At 58.6% G+C, this 24243-nt stretch overlaps 1 protein-coding gene across 1 annotated transcript; it reads right to left on the minus strand.

Annotated features, from left to right (window-relative positions):
* Positions 1-602: 602 nt before the first annotated feature.
* FOXO6 (forkhead box O6) lies at positions 603-23142 on the minus strand. Its single transcript, XM_055255314.2, has 2 exons — positions 22091-23142; positions 603-2768 (listed from the first exon to the last, which is right to left on the minus strand). The coding sequence occupies exons 1-2, from the start codon at positions 22502-22504 to the stop codon at positions 1512-1514; spliced, it is 1671 nt and encodes a 556-aa protein (XP_055111289.1). The 5' UTR covers positions 22505-23142; the 3' UTR covers positions 603-1511.
* Positions 23143-24243: the final 1101 nt, after the last annotated feature.

Consider the following 24243-nt stretch of genomic DNA (forward strand, 5'->3'; position numbering starts at 1 on the left):
TCCAGACCTTTCCTCATGCCTGACAGAAGTTCATGAGATGGATGCTACTATTCCATGGTGTAGTCCAGGAAGACAAGGCTTCAGAGGTTGAAATTTTGCCCGAGGTCACACAGCTGGCAAATTGTAGGAAATGGATTCCAACAGCAGTCTGTGCACCTCAAAGGGTTCTCTTTTCACCATGTCTACCCTCCTTCCCAAGCCATTTTCTCTCTCTGACCTCGTTTTCTCATCTGTACGATGGGAACAAAAATCGTGCCCAACACAGAGCCTGGCACTAAAGGTTCTCAGTAAATATTTGTGCATCCTCTCCCAATCTCTGAGGCTTATTTAGGACGCATTTTCCTGGGCCAAAACTTCGTGCATGCACATGTTCACAGAAACAGGTGCAGAGCTCGACGAAGCACATCTTCAGCACGGGGGACTCAGTAGGCGCTTAACCGATATGTGCCAGGCAGAGAGGAGCATTAGTTTAGCAAAGGCCAACGAGTACCCAGACACAAAGCCACAACAGTGACTCAGGCACAGGAACCCTGCCTCTGCCCCAAGGTCCCTGTCAATTATCCTCCGCCACCACTCCCCTCCCTCTAGCCCAAGGCGCGGGAAATATTTAAAACAATTTTATTCATGAAAATATGCTGTACAATGCACTCTACACAGCCTCGACACGGCACACACGCACACGCACACTCTGACGGCACGGCCACGGTACACTGCCTACGATACGCGCCGGGGACGCCGCGCCCACCGCCCGTCCCGGCCGGACACTTATAAATATGGGAGAAGGGCCAGAACTGGCGCGGAGAAAGGGGCGTCGGGGTTGGGGGTGGACGGGGCTGAGGCCCGCTGGAGAAGCTGAGACCAGTACTGGGGGGTGGGGACGGTTGAAGAGAGGGACGGACTCCGATGGGGGAGGGGAGAAGCGAGGGCCGGCAGGGATGGGAGGGGGAGACTGAACTGTGGGGGTGGCGGTCGTCGGAGGGCGATTTGGGGGTGGAGGGCTGCTCAGGGTGGATGGATATAGGTAGGTGTGAGTTTTCAGCAGAGGGTTGCTGGCTTCGGGTGGGTGAGACTAAGACCAGTGGGAAAGTGTGTCAAGTGGGAATCAGATCCGTGTTTGGGGTGGGTGCGGGGTCACGGCTAGGGCTCCGCAAATGAAACTGAAGATTTGTAAACGCTCCCTGGCCCATCTCCTAGTTGGCTTCCCCGACCACCGTCCACACCAGGCGGCCCACCCCGCTCCTCCCTACTCCCAGCCAGCCTGGAATTCAGCCTCCTCTCCCAGGCTTCCTGCCCAGGAGAAGGGGGTGGATCTCAGGAGTGTGGGCAGGAGCAGTGGGGTGCCCCGGCCCCTCCCTCCCCTTCCCCGGCGGCCGGCCTCCGAGAGGGGTCCCTAGCTGGGCTGGGGCCGCCTCCTGGGGAGCTGGAGTCGGGGGCGGGGACCCGGGAATCGGGATGGGAAGACAGAGGCCCCTTGGGGACGGGACGGGGCTCCCGGGGGCGGGAGGCGGCCCTCAGCCCGGCACCCAGCTCTGGTTGGGGGGCGGGGCCCCGGCCAGGCCCGGCGGCGGCGGAGGCAGGGCCGAATCGAAGTTGAAGTCCATTTCGTCGCTGTCCATGAAGTCGTTGAGGATGATGGACTCCACGTCGCACTCGAGGCTCCCGCTGAACATGTCGAGGTCCAGGTCGGCCGGGAACCGGTCGGGCGCGGCGCCCAGCGGCCCGGCGGCGGCGGCCGCGTAGGGCCCCGGCAGCGCGTCCAGCAGGAGGCCGCCGGGCGGGCCCCCGAAGGCGGCGGCGTGGCCCGGCGGTGCCAGGCCCGCGGCGCCCGCCTCGCCGGGCAGCGTCATAAGGCTGATGGGGTGGGCTAAGGCACTGCGCGAGGGCGCGGGCGGCGCGTACGGGGCCGCCCCCTTGCCAGGGTAGGCGGCGGCTGCGCCCGCCAGCGCCAGCTCCCCCGGCGCACCCAGCACCGGGCCGGGCCTGGGCGCGGGCGGCGGCGGCGGCAGCAGCGCGGGCAGCGCCCCGGGGCGGAAGGGCGCCGCGGCCGGCGCGAAGCTGGCCTGCTTGTTCTCCTGGATGGTCTGCATGGGCAGGCGGCGCAGAGCGCCCATCGCCGGCGGCCCGAAGCCCCCGCCCCCGCCGTAGGCGCCGCCCTTGCAGCCGCCGAAGTAGGCGGGCGTCCCGGCGCGGGCCCGGGGCCCGTACGCGTCCTGCGCGCCGTCCAGCAGGCCCTCGGGCAGCCCCGCGCCGCCACCGCCGTGCAGGCCCAGCGGGCCTCCCAGCTCGGCCAGGCGGGGCAGCTCACCCGGACAGCGCGCGCCCAGCGCCGGCGACAGCGCGCTGGCCGGGCTTGGGTACATGAGCGGCGACGATGGCGCCAGGGCCTCGTCGTCCTCCAGCTCGGCCGCCTCCCCGAGCAGGGGTCTCCCGCCGCCGCGGAAGTCGGCCCAAGCCTCGTAGTCGTCGCTGGCGTGCGAGGCGGGGCTGGCGGCCCACTTGGCTGCGGCAGGCACCGGCCCCGGGGCGGGCGCGCTCGGGGAGCTGTCGTCCGGGCTTCGCTCGGGCGCCTGCAGCTGCTTCTTCTTGCTCGCCTTGCCCTTGATGCGCAGGAACTTGGCCCCGTTGTCCATGGACACGGCCCTGCGCCGCGGGGTCTTGCCTGTCTTTCCGCCCTCGGGGTTCAGCATCCACCACGAACTCTTGCCGGTGCCCTCGTTCTGCACGCGGATGAAACGGGTGTGCAGCGACAGGTTGTGCCGGATGGAGTTCTGTGGCCAGAGACAAGGACGCGGGTGGGAGTCGGAGGGTGAGGAGGCCATGGGGAAAGAGGGGAGGTGATGGAAAGAAGAGGGGGAGGATAAGAGAGTGTAGAAGGAGGAGGAAGATAGAGATGAAGATGAGGTAAGGGGATTGGGAGAGGGAGGGGACAGGTGTAAGTACCGGGTTGGACAAACCCAGAGTACCCACCCTCTGCCCCAGAACTGCACCCCCATCCCTCCCCACTCCCACACAGAGACTGCCCAGAGGGTGGGGCCACAGCTTTGGGCCTAGCCTTTCCCTGGGGGCATGGCCAACCCTGTGGGCTACTCTGAACCTGCGGGGGGCCTGCAGCAGGGAGCAGTACTCCCTCTCCCCAGCTCAGCCAAGCCCCACGCGGGGCTAACCAGGCTGCCAGGGCCCCCAGCAGATTACGTAAGGGCTTATGCCGCCGCGGCTCATTTGTCCGCCCCCCTCCCTCCCCAGCCTGGCATGGCGCCAGGAGCCCGAAAACCCAGGGCTCCAGAAATCAATCTCGCGGTGACTGATTAAGCCCTGTTTAGAACTAATTGCTCTTTCGTGTGTGGGGAGAATAAATTACCTGCTTTAATTTCGTGTCTTTAAAATGCAACTGCAGGTAGAGAAGACTGTTAACCCTTTGCTGGGAGGGCCTGGCCAGCGGAAACAGAGTAGGCTGGGGGTCCCCAAGGTGGGTCCAGGCCTGAGACTTTTCGGAGGTATCACCCCAACTCCTCTGAGCTGCTGTGAACTCCACAGAGGGCTTGGATTCCAGCGGGCCCCTCAAAAGACATCCTTTTGCCACAGAGACCTCAGCCTTCACCCTCTTCCGTGCCCACCTTCAGGCCAGCCCAGCTCTCCTGCCTGCCCTTTGGGCTGCACCCTGCCCTCCTCTCCTGACCCACCTGCCTGCCCTCCAAGCCCCTTCCTGGTGGAGCCTTCTCAGAATCCCCACAGTGTGTGGCAAAATCCCCATTCACACACCAGAAGACCTAGGCTCAGAGAGAGGAATGGCTTGCCCGAGGTGGCCTTTTCTGCTGTCCCTCGGTTCCTCCCTGGGTTTCACCTCTGCCATCTCTCCATACATCCTCTTTTTCATTCTGCTGTGCCAGTCTCCGGTGCTCCCTATGTCACTGCCTGCTTTTGCCAGGCCTGTTCTGAGGACAGAGGAAGGCAGGGAGTCCACTGGCCCCACTGGAATCTGGAGTAGAACTTCTGCTGGGCCTGCCGCACCCCACCTCTGGGGCCTCCCACCTGGTGGCCTCAACCTCCTGGTCCAGGTACTGCTATGGAAACAGCAGGGGCTTGAGTATCAGAGGGCGGGACAGGATGCCTGGCTCTTTGGCTGCCTAGCTATGTGACCATGGGGTGTTTACTCAGTTTCTGTGAGCCTCAGCGAACTACTCTGAAAAAGTGGGTTACATTCAGTAACTACCTCTTAAGGCTGTAAGATCATTACACGTGCATGAATAAGTGTTTGCACACCAGGTGCTTATAAACGTTGGTTATATCCTCACTCTGGCCAGAAGCTCTCACCCCTTAGGTCCCCCAGCAGACCTGCTCTGTTTCCATCTCTTTAACATCATGCCTTGTGTGCAAAACTGTGCTGGGCACCAACAACTCTGGGAAGCTGGCATTCTCCAATTTCATACACTGGGGACCGGAGGCCCAGAGGCATGATGTAACTTCCCATGGCCCCACAGCTAGGCAATGATGCCAGGTACCACTCCAGCTCTGCCCAGCTCATGGACCTGCTCTTAACCTGTGACTCCACCCAGCCACACTCACAGCCACTGCTCTGTGAGGCTCTCCCTCCTGCCTCCTTCCCACCAGTCTCCGGGAGGAGGGGTCCTTCCTGCTGCCCAGGGTACCCTCCCACCCCTCACCCCCAGCTCCAGGCACTGACCTGACTCCTCAGGGCCCCAGGCTCCCTGTCTGTGGCACTTTCTGGCCTTTGAAGGCCACAGCTGGGACTTTCCAGCCTCGTCCTGCCTGGTTCTCCTGAGACCCTGAGGGGAGGGGAGTGGGGCCCCCAGGGAGCAGTGCTCCCTCAAGTAGATACCCCCTTCCTGTTCCCACCCCTGCACCTGGCTCCCCAGCCCCTCCCCAACACCTGTGTTCAGGCTCCTAGGAGGCCTCAGTTCTCCTCCCCCATAGGACTGTCTGGCTTATAAGAGGCTCCACCTCCCACCTACCCATTTCTCCAGCAGGAGGTCACTCAGGCAACACCTCTTTATCAATGTCATTATGTCCTGGGGGAAGGACAGTACCAGGTACCAGCACCTAGCAAGCACTTGCCCATTCAGCCCTGGGCACTCTAAGTACTTTATCTAATGTAATCATTAGATGAACTCCATACAAGTCGGGGATTGTGATCCCTATCTCATAACCAGAGAGTGGGGCTCAGAGATGTTAAGTGAGTTGCCAAGGTCACACAGCTTAAGTGCTGTGCCAGGTATTGATTTCAGGTTGGTGTTTTGTTTTGTTTTGTTGAGACAGGGTTTCACTCTAGCCCAGACTGGAGTACAGTGGCACGGTCTCGGCTCACTGCAACCTCTGCCTCCCAGGCTCAAGTGATTCTCCTGCCTCAGCCTCCCAAGTAGCTGGAATTATAGGTGCGTGCCACTGCCACCCAGCTAATTTTTGTATTTTTAGTAGACATGAGGTTTCACCATGTTGACCAGACTGGTCTTGAACTCCTGACCTCAGATGATCCATCCGCCTTGGCCTCCCAAAGTGCTGGGATGACACGTTGGTCTTACTCTGAGTCTAAAGGACATCACATTCTGCCATGGAAGACAGAAACAGGTCTCAGAATCCCAAAGAATCTTAGGAAGCCAGTATTCCAGTGCCCCTCAAACTTTCCATGTAAAACATCCCTAGAAGCTGGCAGCAGGGGAAGTCTGGGGGAATGTTGCACAGGTCAAAATTTCCTGCAAGTCTAAGCTTCCCTTTTAGAATTCAAGGAAATTTTGCATATACTTCATAATCCACCCACATTTTCTTTATACACGTTATTCACATGTTTTAGAATTACCACCAAGACAAGCTCCAGGCCTCTGAAGGTTTGCATCCTTCCCTGCTCTGTCCCATATCCAGCCAGGTACCCCTGGAGCTCAGGCCTCAGCCTGAAACCATGGCTGACCCAACCCATGGGGAAGAAAGGACTTGCCCAAGGCTGTCCGAGACCTGGTGGCAGAGCAGGGATGTGAGCCCAGGCCTGCCGACCCCCAGCCCAGTGTTCCTTCCACTCTACCAAGCCTGACGTAGATGAAGTTTCTCCTTCTTTGGGGGCCTCAGTGTCCTGAACTATAAACTAAGGAGATGGGCAAGTTGTACTCTGGGGACCTTTTCAGTTTGACACTGAAAATCCGTAGAATCATTCAGTCCAGAGGTTTTCAAACATTTTTCTTAAATAGTGGAACTCTTTCTGTAAATGAGATTTAGTGCAAAACTTAAGCGTTACACACTCAAGCCAATGGGGGTGGGGACAGGAGTGCCTGGATCCCTGTGCACTCAGCACCCTTTTTCACAGAAAATGAAGCTCCTGGGGAGGATTCTGCAGGCCAGATGGATGGGGTCATCGGGGCACAGAGGGATGCCATGCCTTGCTCAGGGTCAGATGAGGTGGCTCAGAGCTGAGCGAGGACCTAGGCCTCTGACTGCTGAGCTGGGCTCTGAACCAGGTGTGCTCCAGGGCTGTGCCCCATGAGAGAAGCTCAGGCCCTGCAGCCCAGTCTGGCTCCTCAGGGCCCAGCCACCTGGTACCAATCAGAGCTCCCTGCCAGATCCAGTGGCAAGCACTGATCACAGCTCTGGCTCACACCACAAGGCCTCCTGGGAGGCCAGAGGCCATGGAGGAGGTGAAAGAGGCAGAGGAGGGAGATGCCTCTGCCAGGCAGCAGTAACCAGGGCTCCCTCTTAGAGTCGCCTAGCAACCCACCACCACAGCCACAGCCCTGGCATGCCCGGGCTCCCCTGGTGCCCAGAGCTGGGCCCAGCTTCTGGGGCCTCATGCCTCCCACACCTACATCCAGACCTGGAGCATGTTGCTAGGGGAGTCAGGACCTACCTGATTCAGGGCCCGAGGGAGACCATCTGGGGGCAGAGGGAAAGGACAGTGGGTTATATCTCATGCCTACCCCGTTCTCCCTCAGAACCTGGGCTAGGGTGCCCAGCACCCCAGGGATTCCCCCACCAGGGAGGAGGCTAGAGTAGGGCAAAGTACATCAGCTGTAGCATTGGAACTGGATTCCAGTTTCAGCCCCATCACCCATGAGTGCTATGACCCTGGGGCGAGATGCTTTCAAGGTCCATTCCTCAAATGGCTCCCTGCTCCCTCCCTCACCTCCTTATAGCACCCACACAGCAGCCAGCGTGACCCTTCAAATAACCGAGATCACATCCATTCCTGCCCAGATCCCTCCGACACCCTCCATCTCACTCACAGTGAGGAACAAAGGCCTTGCCATGGCCCACAAGACCCACAGTGACCATGCCGGTACCCCGCTCCATCCCTCCCATCCTCAAACCTGCCAGGCACAGTCCCACCTGCCCCCAGATATCCACAGAGATCGCTCCTCTCCTTCCAGTCTTTGTTCAGATGTCATCTTCTGGAACAGGGCCCATCCTGACCTCTCTTAAAAACTGTTCCTCTTCCCTGGAATTTCTTGGCCCCCTGGATCTTGCTCTATGTTTTTCTAAAGCATTTTCACATTCTAAATTAATACATTATTTATCCTATCTTTATATTAGAATATAAGCTTCATGAGGGCAGTGATTTTTGTCTTTTTTTAAACTGTACCTCGTGTTTGGTACATACTAGACACTTAAATGTTTGTCAGATGAATGAATGGATGAATGAATAAGAGAAAGTGTGCATGTGCGAGGAGGAGTACTACTGTGTTGTAGGGAGATGAATAAGACTGGGCAGAGTGGCTGGCACAGAATAGGGGCTTTTCCAAACTGGGCAGAAAGAAGACACAGGCAGGATGAGAGGCAGGCAGTGGGGTGAGAATGTCCGCAGCAGTCTGACCCACTGAGGGATGCCAAGGAGAGGGGTAGGGCATCCATTGGGGGTGAAGGAGAGGTCCCAGGGTGCACAATGCAGCTGCCTGCCCTCCCCAGCTCCCACCCCCACTCCCCAGAGAGACTTGGATAACCCAGGGCTGGCACACACCGAGGTCTCCTCTGGGCCAGAAGACACTCCAGGAGCCCCAGTGGGAACAGAATCACCTCGTCTTTGCTGATGGTGCCTCCCTCATGGACAAGGTCTGATCCATTTGGTGGTGGCAGCTCATCTATCCAGCAGGACACCCTCATCTATTCCCAGGATGCCCTTCACCCACGAGCAGTAATGCATTCACCTGACAGCACAACCCCATTTATCCAGCACACCAGTCCCATTTATCCAGCAAGTACAACCTCATTTGCTAACAGCACTCCATTCACCTGACGGGCCCCCTCATTTATCCTCTGAGTTGGACACTCTCCTTCCTCCTGTGGTGTGGCTGTGTTCTCTGACGGAGCAAGCCGGCTGATCCAGCGGGACGTCATCTCTACTACAAGTACACTTCATCCCCTGACAGTACAACCTCATTTATCTAATAATGCAGCCTCACCTTGCCTCCAAGTACCACCTCATTCCCTGACAGTACAACCTCGTTTATCTTCCGGTACAACCTCATTTCTTCTCCCAACACAGCTTCATTCTCCAACAGCTCAACCTTATCTAATCTTATGCCTCCAGCCAGGGCCTGCCAGATCTCCGGGAGCCAAAGGAGAGTGTAGAGAAAAGAGAGGTCCCCTCATTTGCTGTCCCCCACCTACAAGGGCTGCCTGGTGCTATAACCATCCAATTTCTCCAGGCCCAGAAGGGGCCATGGACTTTGAGTTCTAGGCTGGCAAGCCAGAACTCCACTATTGCCCTGCCTCCTGTTCTGTCCCTACCATGGCTACAGAGGGCCCACAGGATGGATTCTGGGACATGAACTCATGGTTGCTGTACCATCTTATTTATTTATGGCCAGGTTCGTTCATTCTTTTATTTTCTTTTCTTTCCTTCTTTCCTTCCTTTTCTTTTCTTCCTTCCTTCCTCCCTCCCTCCCTCCCTCTCTCTTTCTCTTTCTTTCTTTCTTTCTTTCTTTCTTTCTTTCTTTCTTTCTTGCCAGGGTATTTATTTATTTATTTATTTAGAGCCAGGGCCTCCCTCTGTCACCCAGGCTGGAGTGCAGTGGTGCAATTATAGCTCATGGCACCCTTGACCTCCTGGGCTCCAGTGATCCTCCTGCCCTACCCTCCCAAGTAGCTGGGACCACAGGTGTGCGCCACCACACTCGGCTAATTTTTATATTTTTTGTAGAGAGAAGGTTTTCTTATGTTGCCCTCGTTGGTCTCGAACTCCTGACCTCAAGTGATCTTCCCGCCTCGGCCTCCCAAAGTGCTGGGATTACAGGTGTGAGCCAACTTGCCTGGCCATGTCTGTGCCATCTTCTTCTGATCCTGGGCAGTGGGACTAGGGGAAGTTACCTTTTCTGGGGCACATTTAGTGGTGTGCTGGCAATGTTTAACCACCAGCTCTTCTGGAAGTTAAAAAAAAAAACCCACCTGATTTGATTTGTAGCTTTTGCTGCTTTCTGTGGTATGGATACTCACATCATAGCCAATTTTAAACTGCCACATGACGTCACTGAGTGCAGAATTGGGAAGAAGTGTGCACGATCAGCCCTCATGAGCCAGTGCAAGCCAGCTCTCGCACACCACTGGCATGTCCTTCAAATGCTGAAGCCAGAGAAGGGCACCACCTACTACATGCCCAACATAGGCTAGGCTCCTTTAATCCTGATAACCATCCTGTGAGTAGGTACTGCGATTTTACAAAGGGGGCAAACTGAAGCTCAGGTGGGTTAAATGACTCCTGAGGCCACAAAGCTGGGAAATAATGTAGCCAGGCTTGGGTCTTCGGGCTGCTGGATTCCAAAGCCAGGGCTCTTCCCACATCTACCCTTAATGTGGCAGGGGACACTCTGCTGTGCTGTCCACCCCAGTGGCCACCTCCATCTTGACGCTCAAGCCCAAGCTCTCCTAGCTTTCATCAGAGACAGGAGACAAGGACTGTGCCCCCACCTACCACCAACCCTGTGCTACCTCCTGGCCTCCCTGGTACCTGGGGTCTTCCAGGATCCAAGTGCAGCCCTGGGTCTTGTGTCCACCCATCGCAGCCCAAGCCCAAGGTCAGGTGTGGATGCCTGTCCAGGTTGCATCACAGTCAAAGGCTCAGCCCAGCCCCTCCCTCAGGAGACTGACCCTGACCACCTGATGGGGAAAATGACCCAGCACCTGTTACTGCAGTGACCTCCCGTGGGGCTGTGGTGAGGGCTCTGATCCCCTCTATGATTCCCATTTCCTCCTTCCCTCCTGGCCTTCCTTCCTGCATACGGAGAGGTCAAAGACAGCGGGCAGAATCCCAACTTCATCCATGTGACAGTGGGCCTCCACTATAACGGAGATAACAATCCCAGCATCCACAGGGACATATGGGACCTGGATGAGACCTCACATGTCAAGAATGTCATCCCATCCCTGTCTCAGAGCCCCAGGAGCCTCCCCATCCTACCCCTTGCCCCCACCCAACTCTGGGGCCCCAGCCCGGCCTAGGAACACACACCTGTGTCAGACAGAGCCACAGACTCCCTGAGAGTCACTTGCCCTGCCATCTGGGGTGAAGTTCAGGTTCTCAGTCCAGGCCTCTTCCTGGCAAAAGAGGTGACCTGGATGATGCCAGGGACCCAAGGCCATGTGCAAATCCTCGGCACTAGGGTCTGCAGTGGAGAAGGGATAGAAGGGCAGGTGGGGGCCGTGGGGCACAGATGTCTCCAGGTGAGTGGGCTCAGGATCAGCAGTGGATCCCAGAGTGGGCAGCCTGGGGCCAGGAGGAACCAATATCCAAAGCAAGGCATGAGGCTCTGGCACCCCCCAGAGAAAGCAGAGCTCACACACCCAGGCTCGGCAGCAAATAAACCACCAACGAAAGTCCAGCCTCACACTGCTCCAATGCCCATTCTTCCTTGTCACCCGTGGGCTTGGGTCCAAACCCAGGCTGATACTAAAGAGCCCTCTGATGTCTTCCAGCCTCATCGCCCCCTTCCCTTAGGGCCATCTGGGCCTCCAGCCACCTTGGATGTCTCCGTCCCTGTGCCTTTGCACACTATTCCCTTTACTCTTGTCCCTTTCTCTGCTCTATCAGTTCCTGTTCCTCCATCAAGGCTAGCTCTGTGGCACCTTCCTCATCCCCTATACAAGCCCCAAAGATAGATGCTCCCACCTCAGTGCTCCTGCAGAGAGCTAACAGCAAACCAGAGCAAAGTGGTGTCTGAGCCGGCCTCCCTACTCGAACCCTGTGGGGCAATCCTTGGCTCACGAGAAGTCAAGAGATAGGACGGAGCCCTCAGTAGCCACAAGCTGCTCGTGCCTGGCATTTGTGTGTAGTTTCTGTTCAGCAAAACCTCAGGCCAGAGCTTCAAGGCTTGCCCGCCCTCTACCAGGGGCCTGTCTGACCCTTCTCCCCGCTGTTTTCTCCTGCAGCTCCTGCTGCCTCTGCCACCTCCCTACTTGTCCTCAGTACTTCCTGCCTCCTTGGGAAAGTGAGGCAGTGAGTGGGGAAGGACTACTGCTTCTGAGACATTGTCACATGCCACGCCCTGTGCTGCCGCTCAAAAATTATCTCATTGAATTTTTGTAACAACCCTCTGGTTGGTTTATTGTCCCCGTTTTACAGATGAGAAACTGAGGTTCCAAGAGACAAACTGACTTGCCCAGGGTCGCACACTGTAAGTGGTGCTGCAGGAATTTACACCCAGGGCCCTGGCTCTTTCTCCTGCCCTGAGAGACCTCCAGAGAGGAGCCAAAGCCAAGCAGAAGCTCCAGAGTGAGCCTGGGGTAGGGGCAAGGGGACTCTCCGTACTAGTTCAGCAACCCCTTCACAGACCGTCCTTCATTCAGGATTAAAAAGAACTCCTAAATGCAAAGCATTCAGACTTTTCCATCTCCCCTCTCAGTCTGAGCCCCTCCCTCCCTTTGCAGGCAGCACTTCCCCACTCCCCTGCCCCAGGCCCTGGGAGCAGCTGCAGTGACCTCACCCAGCCCTGCCCTGAGCCCAGCTCTGGGGAGGGCCCAGCAGCTGTGCCCCAGCCCTGCAGGCTGGCTCCTGGGGGAGAAAGAGGAAGAGTGGGCATGGTGCCAAGAGAACCATCTGCTCTCCCAGGGGCACGGCCACCCGCACAGACACTGGCCTTGCCCCCAGGGGCTGCCCTTGGCCCCCGTCCCCACGCCAACGGGCTCCAGGAGTCCATGGCGGCCCACCCAGACCGGGGCACCAGCCCTCATCTGCCATCTGTCTTCTAGAGACTGAAAGGTCCTTGCAGGACATGTTGGAGCACTCAAATGTCCACTGGAAGATGAACAAGTGATCAGAGTAAGCCCTAGGCGCAGAGGCCAGAGGCCAGGGTAGGGTGTGCTGAACACTGCCTCCCCCAGCCCCGGCCCCAGCCTTGTCCGGCGAAGAGTCCTCAATCTCTTCCCGGGGCCCTCCATCTCGGCACATCTGTTCAGCTGGCAGGTGCCTCAGGAAGAGGGCAAGCCCCTTCCCCCAGGGCCCCAGCTCAGGTTACAAGAGGAGGAGGAGGAGGCCAGCTGAGGACAGAGGGAGGGGACAGGAGAGAGAAGGAAGAGGCCTCACAGCTTCCCAGAGTGTTGGGGGAGGGGAACTCAGAGCCGAAGAGTGAAGGGCCATGCCCAAGGTCACACATCTTGCCAGTGGGGCAAAGAGGAGCCAATGTCCAGGGGCGGGCAGTCCTGGGTTCAAGGGTGACCTCGAACAAGTCATGTCCTTCATCTGTGAAAATGGGGTGCCTCAAACCTGCTCTGCTTGTCATCCAAGGCTATGGGGAAGGCTCTGGAGGCTAGAAAGCAGCGGGCCCAACTAAGGGCAGGAGGGAGCTTGGACATCCTGAATATCTGACACCTCGGTCTCAGGGACAAGAAAGGGAAGCATTAGAGGAAGGACCCTATTATTACCCTATTTTGTAGAAGAAGAAACTGAGGCTCAGTTGCCCAAGGCTACACAGAGGTTAAGTAGAGCTAGGCTCTGCCCGCCGGTTTGCCTCCATGACTCCTAACCACACAGCTTGGCCTCACCTAAGGGATTCTCAAGGCACCAAGGGGTGCTGCCTATGCCAGGCCTGGCATCTGGGACTCTTTGGGCCTCTGCCCTATCTCAGGCTCATTTTCTCCCCTGGAGCCCAGTAGCAGGCCCACACTGGGTGCCTGGGCCAGCCTCTCCCTCCTGTCCACTCCCCACAGCACCCTTGAGTGACCTCTGCCCATGTCATTCCCATGGAGAATTCGCAGTGAGAAGCCCAGAGCCTGGGATGCTCTTCAGGCCACTCACTTGCTTTCCCAGCTTCAACACCTGCTGGGCCCCACATAAGCACAGCCAGACCCTCAGCGGCTCCCCACACAGTCCTGAGGCCTTGACCCTCTTTGTCTGCCTTGTCTCCCTTCCCCTCTTCTACCTCCAAACACTCAGCTCATTATCTGGCCTTGCATCATGACCCTGAGCAGATTTAACCCTGCATCAGAATCAGTGTCTTCGTTTTATCTCCCTAGCTTGACCCCTGCAGGCTGGGATCTCAAGGTCAAGGAGCTAGTCCAGTCCCCACCCAGCAGCCCTGCATAATAGGTACCCAGTAGATGTAGCCCTGGATCACAAGGAATGGAGGGAGCTGCCTCAGCCCTGGGGGCTGCAGACCAGGGGAACATCAGGCTGGTCTGCCCCCACCCTCAGGGTGCTCTCTATCTGGGAATGGGAGCCAGGGACCCCAGGGCCATTCCACAGGCCAGAAGTCTGAGGGCCAAACTCCAAGGGATAGCAGAGATACAATGATTGGGAAGGGGGAGGGGGGAGGGGCAGAGGGGAGGAAGGTCAGAGCCCTGGGCTAGGGTGGACTTAGCCCTGGAGAGTTTCGTTTCTGCCACTTAGAGTCGGGTACGCTCAAGCTGCTTACTTTTCTCATTCTTTGTTTCCTCACCTGCAAAATGGAGAAAGTAACCCTACCAGCTTCACAGCGTTGCTGGGAAATCAAATGAAAGAATGTACATAATGGCACATGGCAGGTTGAATCCTGAGCTAGAATAGTTCAGTGTGGCCAAGGCAAGGGTCAGAAGATGGGAGGGTGGCTGAAGAGGTTGACTAGGGCTGGTGGCCAGGCCTTGAGTGTCCTACTAAGGCCCCAGGACTGGATTAAGCAGCTATACACATGCCCCTCTTCTCTCCCTCTTCTCTGCTCTCTGACAGCAGGGGCTGTGACTTTTTTTTTTTTTTTTTTGAGACAGAGTCTTGCTCTGTCGCCCAGGCTGGAGTGCAGTGGCGCAATCTCGGCTCACTGCAAGCTCCGTCTCCCGGGTTCACACCATTCTCCTGCCTCAGCCTCCCCAGTAGCTGGGACTACAGGTGCCCGCCACCACGCCTGGCTAATTTTTTTGTATTTTTAGTACAGATGGGGTTTCACTGTGTTAGCCAGGATGGTTTCGATCGCCTGACCTCATGATCTGCCCATCTCCCAAAGCGCGGGGATTACAGGCGTGAGCCACCACGCCCGGCCGTGACTTTTAGTTTCTTCACCATTCCAGTTCCAGAGAGGCTTCCTGAGTATTGACAACCACACAGACTCTGGCCTTGTCCCCAGGGGCTGCCCTGGGCTCTCTGTCCCCTAGCCAAGGGACTACAGGAGCCCAGGGCAGCCCTCCCTCCCTCCGGCAGCAAATGCTCCTAGTAGCAAAGCATGTCAGCCCTGGCTGTGGCTCCATTCTCTTCATCCATGTCCTACACAGTGATTTCTAAGCCATGGGGTGGCTGCATGATGCTGACGTGGTGGCCCAGTCCCTGGGTGCTGACTGCATGGGGTTCAGAACTCTGGAGGACCCAAAAGGAGTGAGGAAGAGGGGCGTAGCCTCAACCTGGGCAGCCTGCTTGGAGAAGAAGCTGGTCCACGCTGGGAGGAAGAGAGGGGGACAGGCAGGAGGCCAAGAAGCCACCCTCTAAGGCATTGGTTCAGAATGACTTGTCACCAGCCATACACAGATTCCAGAGCCCACACTGAAATAGAGGATCTGAGCTGGGGACTGGAAGCCTGTGTTGTCAGAAAGCTTCTAGGCGACTCTGATCATCAGCTAGGTTTACAAACAACTAAGGACTTGAGGCAGGAATTCTCAATCAGAAGTGTTGGGTTCCAGAATCACCTGGAAGGTAGGGCTTTGTTCAAAGCACCCAAGACCCCGCCTAGTTTCTGAGGGGTATCCCGAGGGATCAGCCAAGGAGAATCTATAGGTGCCTTGGTGACCGTGTGACAATGGCAGTGGGGTGTGGGTTGAGAATTCCAGTGTCAGTTGTGAAGGTGGAGATGCCAGGGTGACCTGAGATCAAAGGAAGCAGGTAAAGTGGGAGGAAGGGCAGGGCCTGGACAAGGTGGGCTGAGGGCCTATGGGTCCCAGCAGAGCAGTTTGGGTACTTGGTTGACTTCCAGGTGAACCAAGGAGCCCAGGAGGGTTCTGGAGCAGGAGAGCCTGGGGGCAGGAAGGCTGGCTGGCGTGTGGAGCTGACAGCACCAGCATGGGGAGATGCAGAAATGTGGCAGAGACAGACGGGTCTGTGGCTAAATCCAGGCTCCGCCTGTCCCAGCTATGCTGCCTTGGCCAAATGACCTCATTTTTCTGGGCCTCCATTTCCTCAACTGCAAAATGGGGTTATTAATGTGTACCTAGCGGGGTCCAGGGAAGATGAAATGAGAGAATTTATGTGAACTGCCCAACTGACTGCCTAGCACCCAGACATTAATTCGCTTACCTCTCTTTCTCCTTTCCATAAGAAGCACCCCCACTTAGAGACCAGAAAGGTTTCTCTCTGCAAAGAGGGAGGCCCTTGGGGGAGGGTGTGGGAGGCCCCTCCCCCACACGCCACCTGGCCCCCCTCCCACCTCCACATATGGGTTGGGGGGTGGGGAGAGGCAGCAAACAGCCAAACCCTCCCAAACAGGAGTTGGTTTCTATGGTAACCAGGGTGCCAGGAGAAGGGGGGTGCTCCAGATCCAGCTGTCCCCCTGAGAACCCTACCCAGGCCTCAAAGCCTGAGCTCATGCCCACCCAACACCCTGAACCCCCATCTGCCTGCTCTGGGGGCCAGCTGGAACTGCCATAAACACTCCTTTCATTGTACCCAGAGCATATTTGCCACCTGGGTACTGCCACAGACAGGACAGCCATCTTTAAACAGGAGTCCCAAGTTCAAGTCCACCCATACCTGTACTCACATGTGTCCACCTGGGAGAAGTCCTCTCAGTACTATGTGCCCTCTGTCCAATGAACCCCTCATGGCTCCTAGAACCAGTGGGCTTGTAAGTTATGGCACTGAACCAATAAGAGACTGAGTTAAGGCCCTTTGGACACAGATGAGAACACTGAGAACCAGAATGGGAGAGAGCTTTGCTCCAGCTCACACATGCAATGGATCAGGTTCCCTACAGGTAGGTGTTCTGTCCAGCCCCTCACCTACTCCTGACTCCACAGCTGACTCCAAATGACACCAAAGGGCTGGACTAGGAAACCCTGTGTGATGCTGAAAGGGGATGGGGCACTGCTGGGGAGAAGGAAATAAGTCCTAAAAGCTTTAAGACTCATCTAGAAGCCAGGCATCATGGCTTATGCCACGATGTAATCCCAGCACTTTGGGAGGCTGAGGCAGGTGGATCCTTTGAACCCAGAAGTTCAAGACCAGCCTGAACAACACAGGGAAGCCCCTGTCTCTACAAAAACACCTTTTTTTAATTAGCCCAGGTGGGATGGCCTGTGCCCATGGTCTTAGTCACTCAGGAAGCTGAGGTAGGAGGATCACTTGAGCTCAGGAGGTCGAGGCTGCAGTGATCTCTGCCACTGCACCCCAGCCTGGGTGACAGAGTGAGACCTTGTCTCAGAAAAAAAAAAAAAAAAAAAAAAAGACTTGTCTAGCAACAGAATGGGCAATCCCAGAGACGGTGAGTTTCCAGTCGCTGGGAGTGTGTCAGATGGGGTTGAGCTGGGGAGGAGTCAGGGGTGCGGAGACTGGGTTCCAGGACTCTCCAGCTCTTTGGAGAACCCAAGTCTGATTTGAACGTGAGGGAGCAGGCACCAATGCATAGGCAGGCCCAGCCCCACCCTCTCCTGTTTCCCAGGCACCCCCCACTGCGGGTAAATGGGAGTTGGGAAGGGGATCTAGGGAGTCTGCTGGGAGGTGAGGGAAACTGAGGTGAGGAAGGGGCTCCCCCTGCTGTAGCTGATGCACCCACATCCCACCTAGTACTTGACTACCCCTCAATCCTTACAAGTCACAGATAGGGCCCCATGTGGTGGTCACCACTAGCTGCCACTCAAAGACAGGGAAGGTAGGCGGCAGGGAACAAGCCCTGAAGCCTTTCAGAGTCCAAAACCAGCCCTTTCCTCCAGCCCCTGCCCCACCTCAATCCTACCCAATGGCACAGAAACAGCTTGAGCCTGGGGTCCAATTCCCAGGTCCACTACTTCACAGGTAGCGACCTCAGGAAAAATCACTTCCCCACCTGGAACACAGGGGTGCCAGCCCGCCTGGGTGGCGATGAGGGTCTGATGGGAGTGCTCTGGACCAGCGGGCGCCTCTGTCCCGGCCCCCTCCGCCCTCCGCCCCTCTGGCAGGGCCTCTCCAGTTCCTCAACCTCCCTGCTCCCTCTAGTCAGTCCCTTGGCTGGAGCCCTCGGGGCGTGCAGAGAGGGGGCCCCCCAGACCCACAGAAAGTGGGGGCTGGGGGCGCTGAACTTTCGAACCCGCAAACCCCCCGCGCCGTTCATTACCTTAACGCGAGTTAAAAATAACCGTCTCATCTCTTTAAATTAGTCTGTCTGCAATTACCGCCTGGCACGGCGCTGCCCGCCATCGTCCCGCTGGAGCGGCGCCAGGTGGCAGGCGGGGCCCTCACCCTGTCTGTCGGTCTGTCTGCCTCCAGGCCCCCTCCTCTCCCGCCGCGTGGCTGCCCCAGGGGCCTCCCTGAGCCCCGCCTCCTCAGCTCCCTAAGTTGCGCGGGGTGTGGCGGGGGCGGCCGCCGTGGGGCCGGAAGGGAGCGAGGGGGTCCGCGGGGAGCAGAGCGGGGTGGGGGGGCTGGGCACGGCGGCGGGGGAGGGGCGCCGGGAGGCCCGGGAAGCCGGAAGGGCCCGAAGCGCGCCAGCGCTCGTGGGTGGGTGTGAGCAGGTGGCCGTGGGAGTCTGCCGGGCGTGCCAGCAACTGTGCCAGGAGCGGCTGGCACGGGCTCGTGCCCAGGAGGCGGGCAGCTGCCAGCCCCCCGCTCATGCAGTGAGGGGGGTGAGGACACCCCCCAACCGGGGCTCACACCGCCTCCTCCCGCACCCCCATCAGCCCTTGGGGCTGGGGATCCCCGGAGGACAAAGGAGGAGGAGGGCGCCCTGCTGGAGCAGGCTGAGGGGAGAGGAAGGGGGTGGCTTCAGCTGACAGCCGCTGCTCGGGGCTGTAGCAGGACCCTGCCCCCAGCCTCTCAGATGAGTCCCTCTCTTCCAGCCCCACCCCACCTCCCACCTGGAACTTACTGGGCCAGATGGGGGTGGTGCCACCCCTCCTGATCCCACCTCTCATCAGCCAGGCTGCCCCAGCCCCTGGGAGAGAAGGGAAGTTCCCATCCAGTGTGCTCCTTCTGGGGACAGGAATGGGAGGCGCCCAGGCCTGGCCTGGGAGCTCCCAATGGAGCTGGCAGCCAGGAAACACAAAAGCAGGCAGAACAACTCCAGGGGCGCTAAGTGGAAGGTGTGCCAGAACTCAGAGCAGCCTGAAAGGCTTCCCAGAGGAGTCCAGGGCCAAGGGAAAATGAGACTGGAGCATCTGAGAGAAAGTAGGAGGCTCTACCTGGAAATTCACAGTCTTGGGACACTAGAGGGACCGCCTATCCAAGCCCCCATCCTAGGCCTGGAGGGGAACACGACCAGCCCCTTTGGTTGGGTTCCCAGCAATGAGCCCAGCCTCTCTAGGCCTCAGCAAGGTCTGGGTATCCCCAAGCCTGCTGCTGGTCTTGTCTCTCCAATTCCCGTCCTGCACCACTCAGCTACCTCCCTGCATCATAGATGTGACCACAGGGATAAGGCAAGCATGTCATCCCTTCCTGATCTGGCCCATTTCACCCTTCCCATGCCACCTCCCTGTCTTGCCTGGACACCCTTGGTTTGAGCCTGGCACACCCAAACTGTCCCCAAATCAGACATGCACAATTTCACCTCCCTGCCTTTGGGAATGCAGTCAATACTTCCTGGAAGACTATCTCCCAAATTCTCCCCTCCCCAATGAAGGCAGTGCAGACCAAGTGCCACCTCCTCTGTGAGGACCTCCCTGGCTCCCCCAGGGTATCTAACTCCCCTTCCCCTAACCCCTATCCCCATCCCCAGCCTTTCCTATCTACAAAACACAAGCCTGGGTGTGGAACTGGCTAAGTCCTGATTATTCTGAAATAGATCCAATTAATGCCTTCTCCTCTGGTTCCCTGCCCCATCTAACGCAGGGTTTGGTATACACCCCAGGGATTCAATTGCAGTATATTTGTAGGGGAGGGGAATGAGGAGAGAACAGTGGGCCCTGGCCCCAAGCCTGGCACCTGAGGTGTTCTGTCTGTCAACCTGAGCCTGGCTGGGAGCTGGGATGGCTCTTTCACCAGGCCTCTGGAGGAAACGACTGGGAATGGGGAAGGGCACCGTGCAGGAAGCTCCAGGGATAAGTGGGGAAGTAGGCTCCCTGGGGAGCTGGGTAGAGGGTGAGGTGGAAGGGGACAGCATCAAGCAGGCCCCTTTCCAGTGCCTGGGTGGTCTCTGCCAAAACCTAGGTCAGGAGCCCACGCCTGAGGCTCCATCTCCAACACCCAGCCCATGACTGGGAGGCCAGGCACAGGGAGAATCGGTGTGTCCCTAGCAGTGTGGTGCAGTGGAAACCGCATCTAATGGGCAGGCGGGAGGCCTGGGCCCTCATCCATGGCCTGCTGCTCAGTGATACCCTGGCAAGACTCCTATCCCCTTCCAGGGCCTCAGTCTCACCATCTGAGAAATGAACTCATGGGTCTAAACTATCTCCAAGCATATTCTCAATCACGTTTTAGGATTTATACCTGCCCATATTCAAAGCCTTCAGTGTGTCCCTCCCACCCCCCGCCAGCAGGACACTGTTCCAGAGGCACTTGGGGACCCTGGAGGGAGACACGTGTAGGCTGGATTCCAGCTTTCACATCTACTAACTGTGTGACCAGTTCACTCCTAAATACGGGCCTCAGGGCCTTCCTTGTACTTGGGGCCAATGACAGCTTTGGGGACCCCGGAGGGAGACCATTTGGTCACAGTAAAACCACCTCAGGGACTGCTGAGAGCATTAAAGGCAGATGTGTGAAGGTGCCTCTCACAGTGCTTGGCCCCAAGACCTTCAATGAACTGCAGTTCTCTCCTGACTTCCAGCCTCATGCTCCCTCTTCCCATCTTGCCCCATGCTGCCTGATGCAGCAAGCCCAGCTGGAGCTACACCTCCTGCAAGAAGCCCTCCCAGCCACTCTGGCCCAATGTACTGTCCCCTGCCTCAGCATCCTGCACCATCCACTCAGTTCCCTACTCTTTCTCTAGACACACACTGGTGGCTTCTTGGTGTCAAGACTGTATGCTGGGTGCTGTGGGCACAGAATGGCTCTGACACTGCCACTGTCTTCCAAAAGCAGGGTAGAGAGGGGAAATGAGACAGAACACAAATGACTAAAACCTGCTACCAGTAGGGAGAGGGCCAGAGAAGGGGGAGTCCTAAGCTAGCTAAAAAGGGTTAGGGAAGGCTTCCTGGAGGAGGCATCTGAACTCTGTACCCTTGAGGACAGTGAATACATCTACAGGGAGGAGTAAGCCAGGGCATGGGGAGCAAGGAGGTGGGAGCGATTCCCAAGTGCAGGACACACTTGGGGGAAATGTGTTCTGGTGGGGGTTGAGCCCAAGGGGATGGGAGAGGGGATGCGGAAAGAGACCCAGGTCTACTCCAGCCTGTGTTTCTGCCCCACAGTGGCCGGTGGGCTCCCAGGTCAGGATACCCTGGCTCTACAATGCTGCCCCTGGGTATCCAGAGCTGTTCATGCCCACAAGTCTTCCCCTCCTCCACTGGCACACCTCTTTCCTCTGACCCAGCTTGCAGGCACCACAGGGCACAGCCCCCTCCCTTGATATAGGCATGCCTGCCTCACAGAGGCCACCCCTCCCATAGGGAGGCTGACAGCTCGCCTAGGCACAGAAGGGGTCTCCAGCCTCCTCTCCCCCAAAGGCATAGACCATCCCCACTCTCCAACAAGATGGCCAGGGGAGGAGCTGGGTCGACAGGCCACAATCCAAGCAAGCCCCTGTCCCCTCCTAAGATGGCTCCCCCCTTTCCACTGGCTGGCACTGAGGCCTCCCTGGGGTACCCTGCCCCTCCCCCAGCCCCTAAATGGATCTGGGCTCCGACAGCCAGGGAAGTGGAAAAAAGCATCCTGGGTGGGTATGGACAGATCCCCAGCTCTCAACACCCTGTCCTCACACCAGCAGGGGCCATCACCAGTGACCCCCATCCTGATCTAGGTAAAGGGGGCAGTAGCCACCCCATGGAGAACTCAATCTCAGGTCACCTGCTGAGTTCCCCACTCCAGGCTGGTTGGTGCCCTAGGGTGAACTCTGGCACCACAAGAAGAACTGTGGGCCCATGGTCACACTCCTCACCCTGGGGACAGCTCCAGGAAGGGCAATGATAGAGATTTGGGAGGGAAAGCCGGCATTGGCCCCAAGTCATTATTCCAGCGCTCTAAGAAGGGTACCCTGGTGGAAAGGGTAAAACAAGAGTCACACAAAGCAGACTTGGGGGAGGACGGGGAGGCTCCCCAATGTCCGCGGCCTGGGAATGGGTTCCTCTGCTATGCCCCCAAGGACAGGGTGGGGACGTGCCTCGGGGACGCCTCAAAGCGGCAGTCCCTTGTCACCCCACCAGACCTCCTACTCCGCATCCCTTCCCGCAAGGGAGCACGTACACAGCTGCTCCCAGTACGCCCCCGCCCGTCCGCTGGCCGGCCCCACGCCCTGGGCGCACACCCTGTGACCCCTGGGGGTGCCAAAGAGCCCTCCTCCTGACGGCCCGCCTGGAGCCCAGCACACCTAGCAGCCCCTGGAAGCCCCAGTCGGCGTCCCCAGCCCCCTCCCCAGCCGGACGCCCCCACCTTCCAGCCAGCCGAGCTGTTGCTGTCGCCTTTATCCTTGAAGTAGGGCACGTAACGGACCATCCAGTCGTAGATCTGCGAGAGCGTGAGCCGCTTGTCCGGGGCGCTCTCGATGGCTTTGGTGATGAGGTCGGCGTAGGACAGGTTCCCCCACGCGTTCCGCCGAGAGCTCTTCGCTTTCCGCAGCGGTCCGACCTCAGCGCCCAGAGGCGGCGCTGGGGCCATCGCCGGGGCCGTAGCCCGGCGCTCCGGCCCGCAGTCCTCGGCGCCCTCGGCCACCCCTGCACCCAGCGCTCCGTCCTCGTCGCCGGCCAAGTCAGGCTGCGGCAGGGGCCAGGTACACGAGCGCGGCCGGCTCTGCGGCGCGAAGTCCGGGTCCACGTCCACCTGATGCGCTCGCAGCTTCGCAGCCATGGTCCCGCCCGGCTCGGGCGAGGAGGGGAGGGAGGCTTCGCAGAGGGTGGGCGGGCGGCTCCGGGATCTGCACGCCCCGGGGAGGCCCGCGGGAGAGGTCCCTGGCGGCGCTGTCTCAACCGCGGGGCGCCATGGGCCGAGGAGCGGAGACAGGGGGCTGGACACGCTGGGGAGCACGAAGGTAGGGAAAGACCTGGGCAGTGAGGGGGCGCCGGCCCGGGAGCCCAGCGGGCACACACCTCGCCCAGCCCCGCTTCTAGCACCTGCCGCCTGCCTGCGCCTGCAGCCACCACCGCCACCGCCGCTGCCGCCGCTCCCCGGGCGCCGGCCCTGCGCACGGGCCCCGCTCTCCCGGGACGAGGCCGGATTGCACCATGCCGGAGCCCGAGCTGGTGCCGGAGCCCGCGCCGCCGCCGCCCGGTGAATGCCGCCGCCGCCGCCGCTCCGGCTCCAGCGCCAGCTCCCGCGCCTGCCGAGCTCAGCGCCGGCTGCACCTCGGGATGGGCGGGGGACGGGGAGGGGGCGGGCCCGGCTTAGGAGGGGGCGGGGCGTTTCGCCCGCGGCCGCGGAATCCTCAGCCAGCCCAGGTGCCCCGCCCGCGGGCTGGGAGACCGGGCGCGGAGCTCCCAGCTCGGGGCGACCCCGCCGCAGCCCCTGCAAGCAACAGCGCCGCCTACGGAGCAGGGGCGGAGCGGCTGGCGCGACCCCGCCCCCTGCTCGGCGCGGAGGGGGGGTCTAGGGGGCGGTGCCCTAACACTCCCATTGGTCCGCGGCTGGACTGTCCCGCCCATGGGCTCGACAGGATCCCTCCCAGAAGCGCGTCACCGGTTATTGTTACAACCCGGGGTTTCCCGGGGCAACGGGATGGGGCGGGGCTCAGGGCACTGGCCCCGCCTTCTACTCAGGAGAGGACTGCCCCGCCCTCTGTTTCTAGACCCCTGACGTTCCCAAGTCTCCGTTCCAGGAATCTGACAGGCAGGATGATCGAACTCTGCTCTTCTTTGTGCCCTGGACTGGGCTGGGGAAAAAGAATGGGTCAAGAATACCTTTGCCACAATTCTCGCTGCTCCATCCGCAAACATGTTCTTCATGGTGCCTGTAGGCATAGTTTTAGAGCTCCAGTTCTCAAAGTTTGACGCAGAGCAGAATCATCCCCTAGAGCTTGTTAACATTGCTGGACCCCAACTCCAGAGTTTCTGATTCGGCAGGTCTGGGTTGGGGCCCCAGACTCTGCGTTTCTAACCAGCTCCGGGTGATGCATGAGAGACCACACTTTGCAAACCACTGTTTTAGAGTCTGTGGGAGGGTCTTACTGAGGTTGTTGGAACAAGCACTTGTCTAAAGTTCACAGTGTTTGGGGAGATGCTTCTCATTCAGTTCCTGGATATTTATTGAGCACCTCTGACGCACCAGGCACTGTCCAGGGCTCTACGGTGAGAGCAGCAACTGAAATAAATGAGGTCCCCTACTGCATAGACTAGTCAGGAGTCAGATGCTAATCAGATCATCACATGAGCTCAGAAAGGCGAGGCTAGCTGAGAGGTTGGGCAGTCCGTGGCCTCATCCTACAGGCTGCTGAGCTAGGTTTCCCAGTCACCACTGCACCTGCTGGCCTTTGCTCAGGGTATTTATCCCCTCTGACTAGAACACCATTTCCCCTCCGCAAGGCCCTCATCAGAGATTCTCCCACTCTTCAAAGCTCCGTGCAAATGTCAACTTAACCCTGACACCTTCTCTAG

This window comes from Symphalangus syndactylus, chromosome 12, assembly GCF_028878055.3.
Source record: "Symphalangus syndactylus isolate Jambi chromosome 12, NHGRI_mSymSyn1-v2.1_pri, whole genome shotgun sequence".
Taxonomy (NCBI): domain Eukaryota; kingdom Metazoa; phylum Chordata; class Mammalia; order Primates; family Hylobatidae; genus Symphalangus; species Symphalangus syndactylus.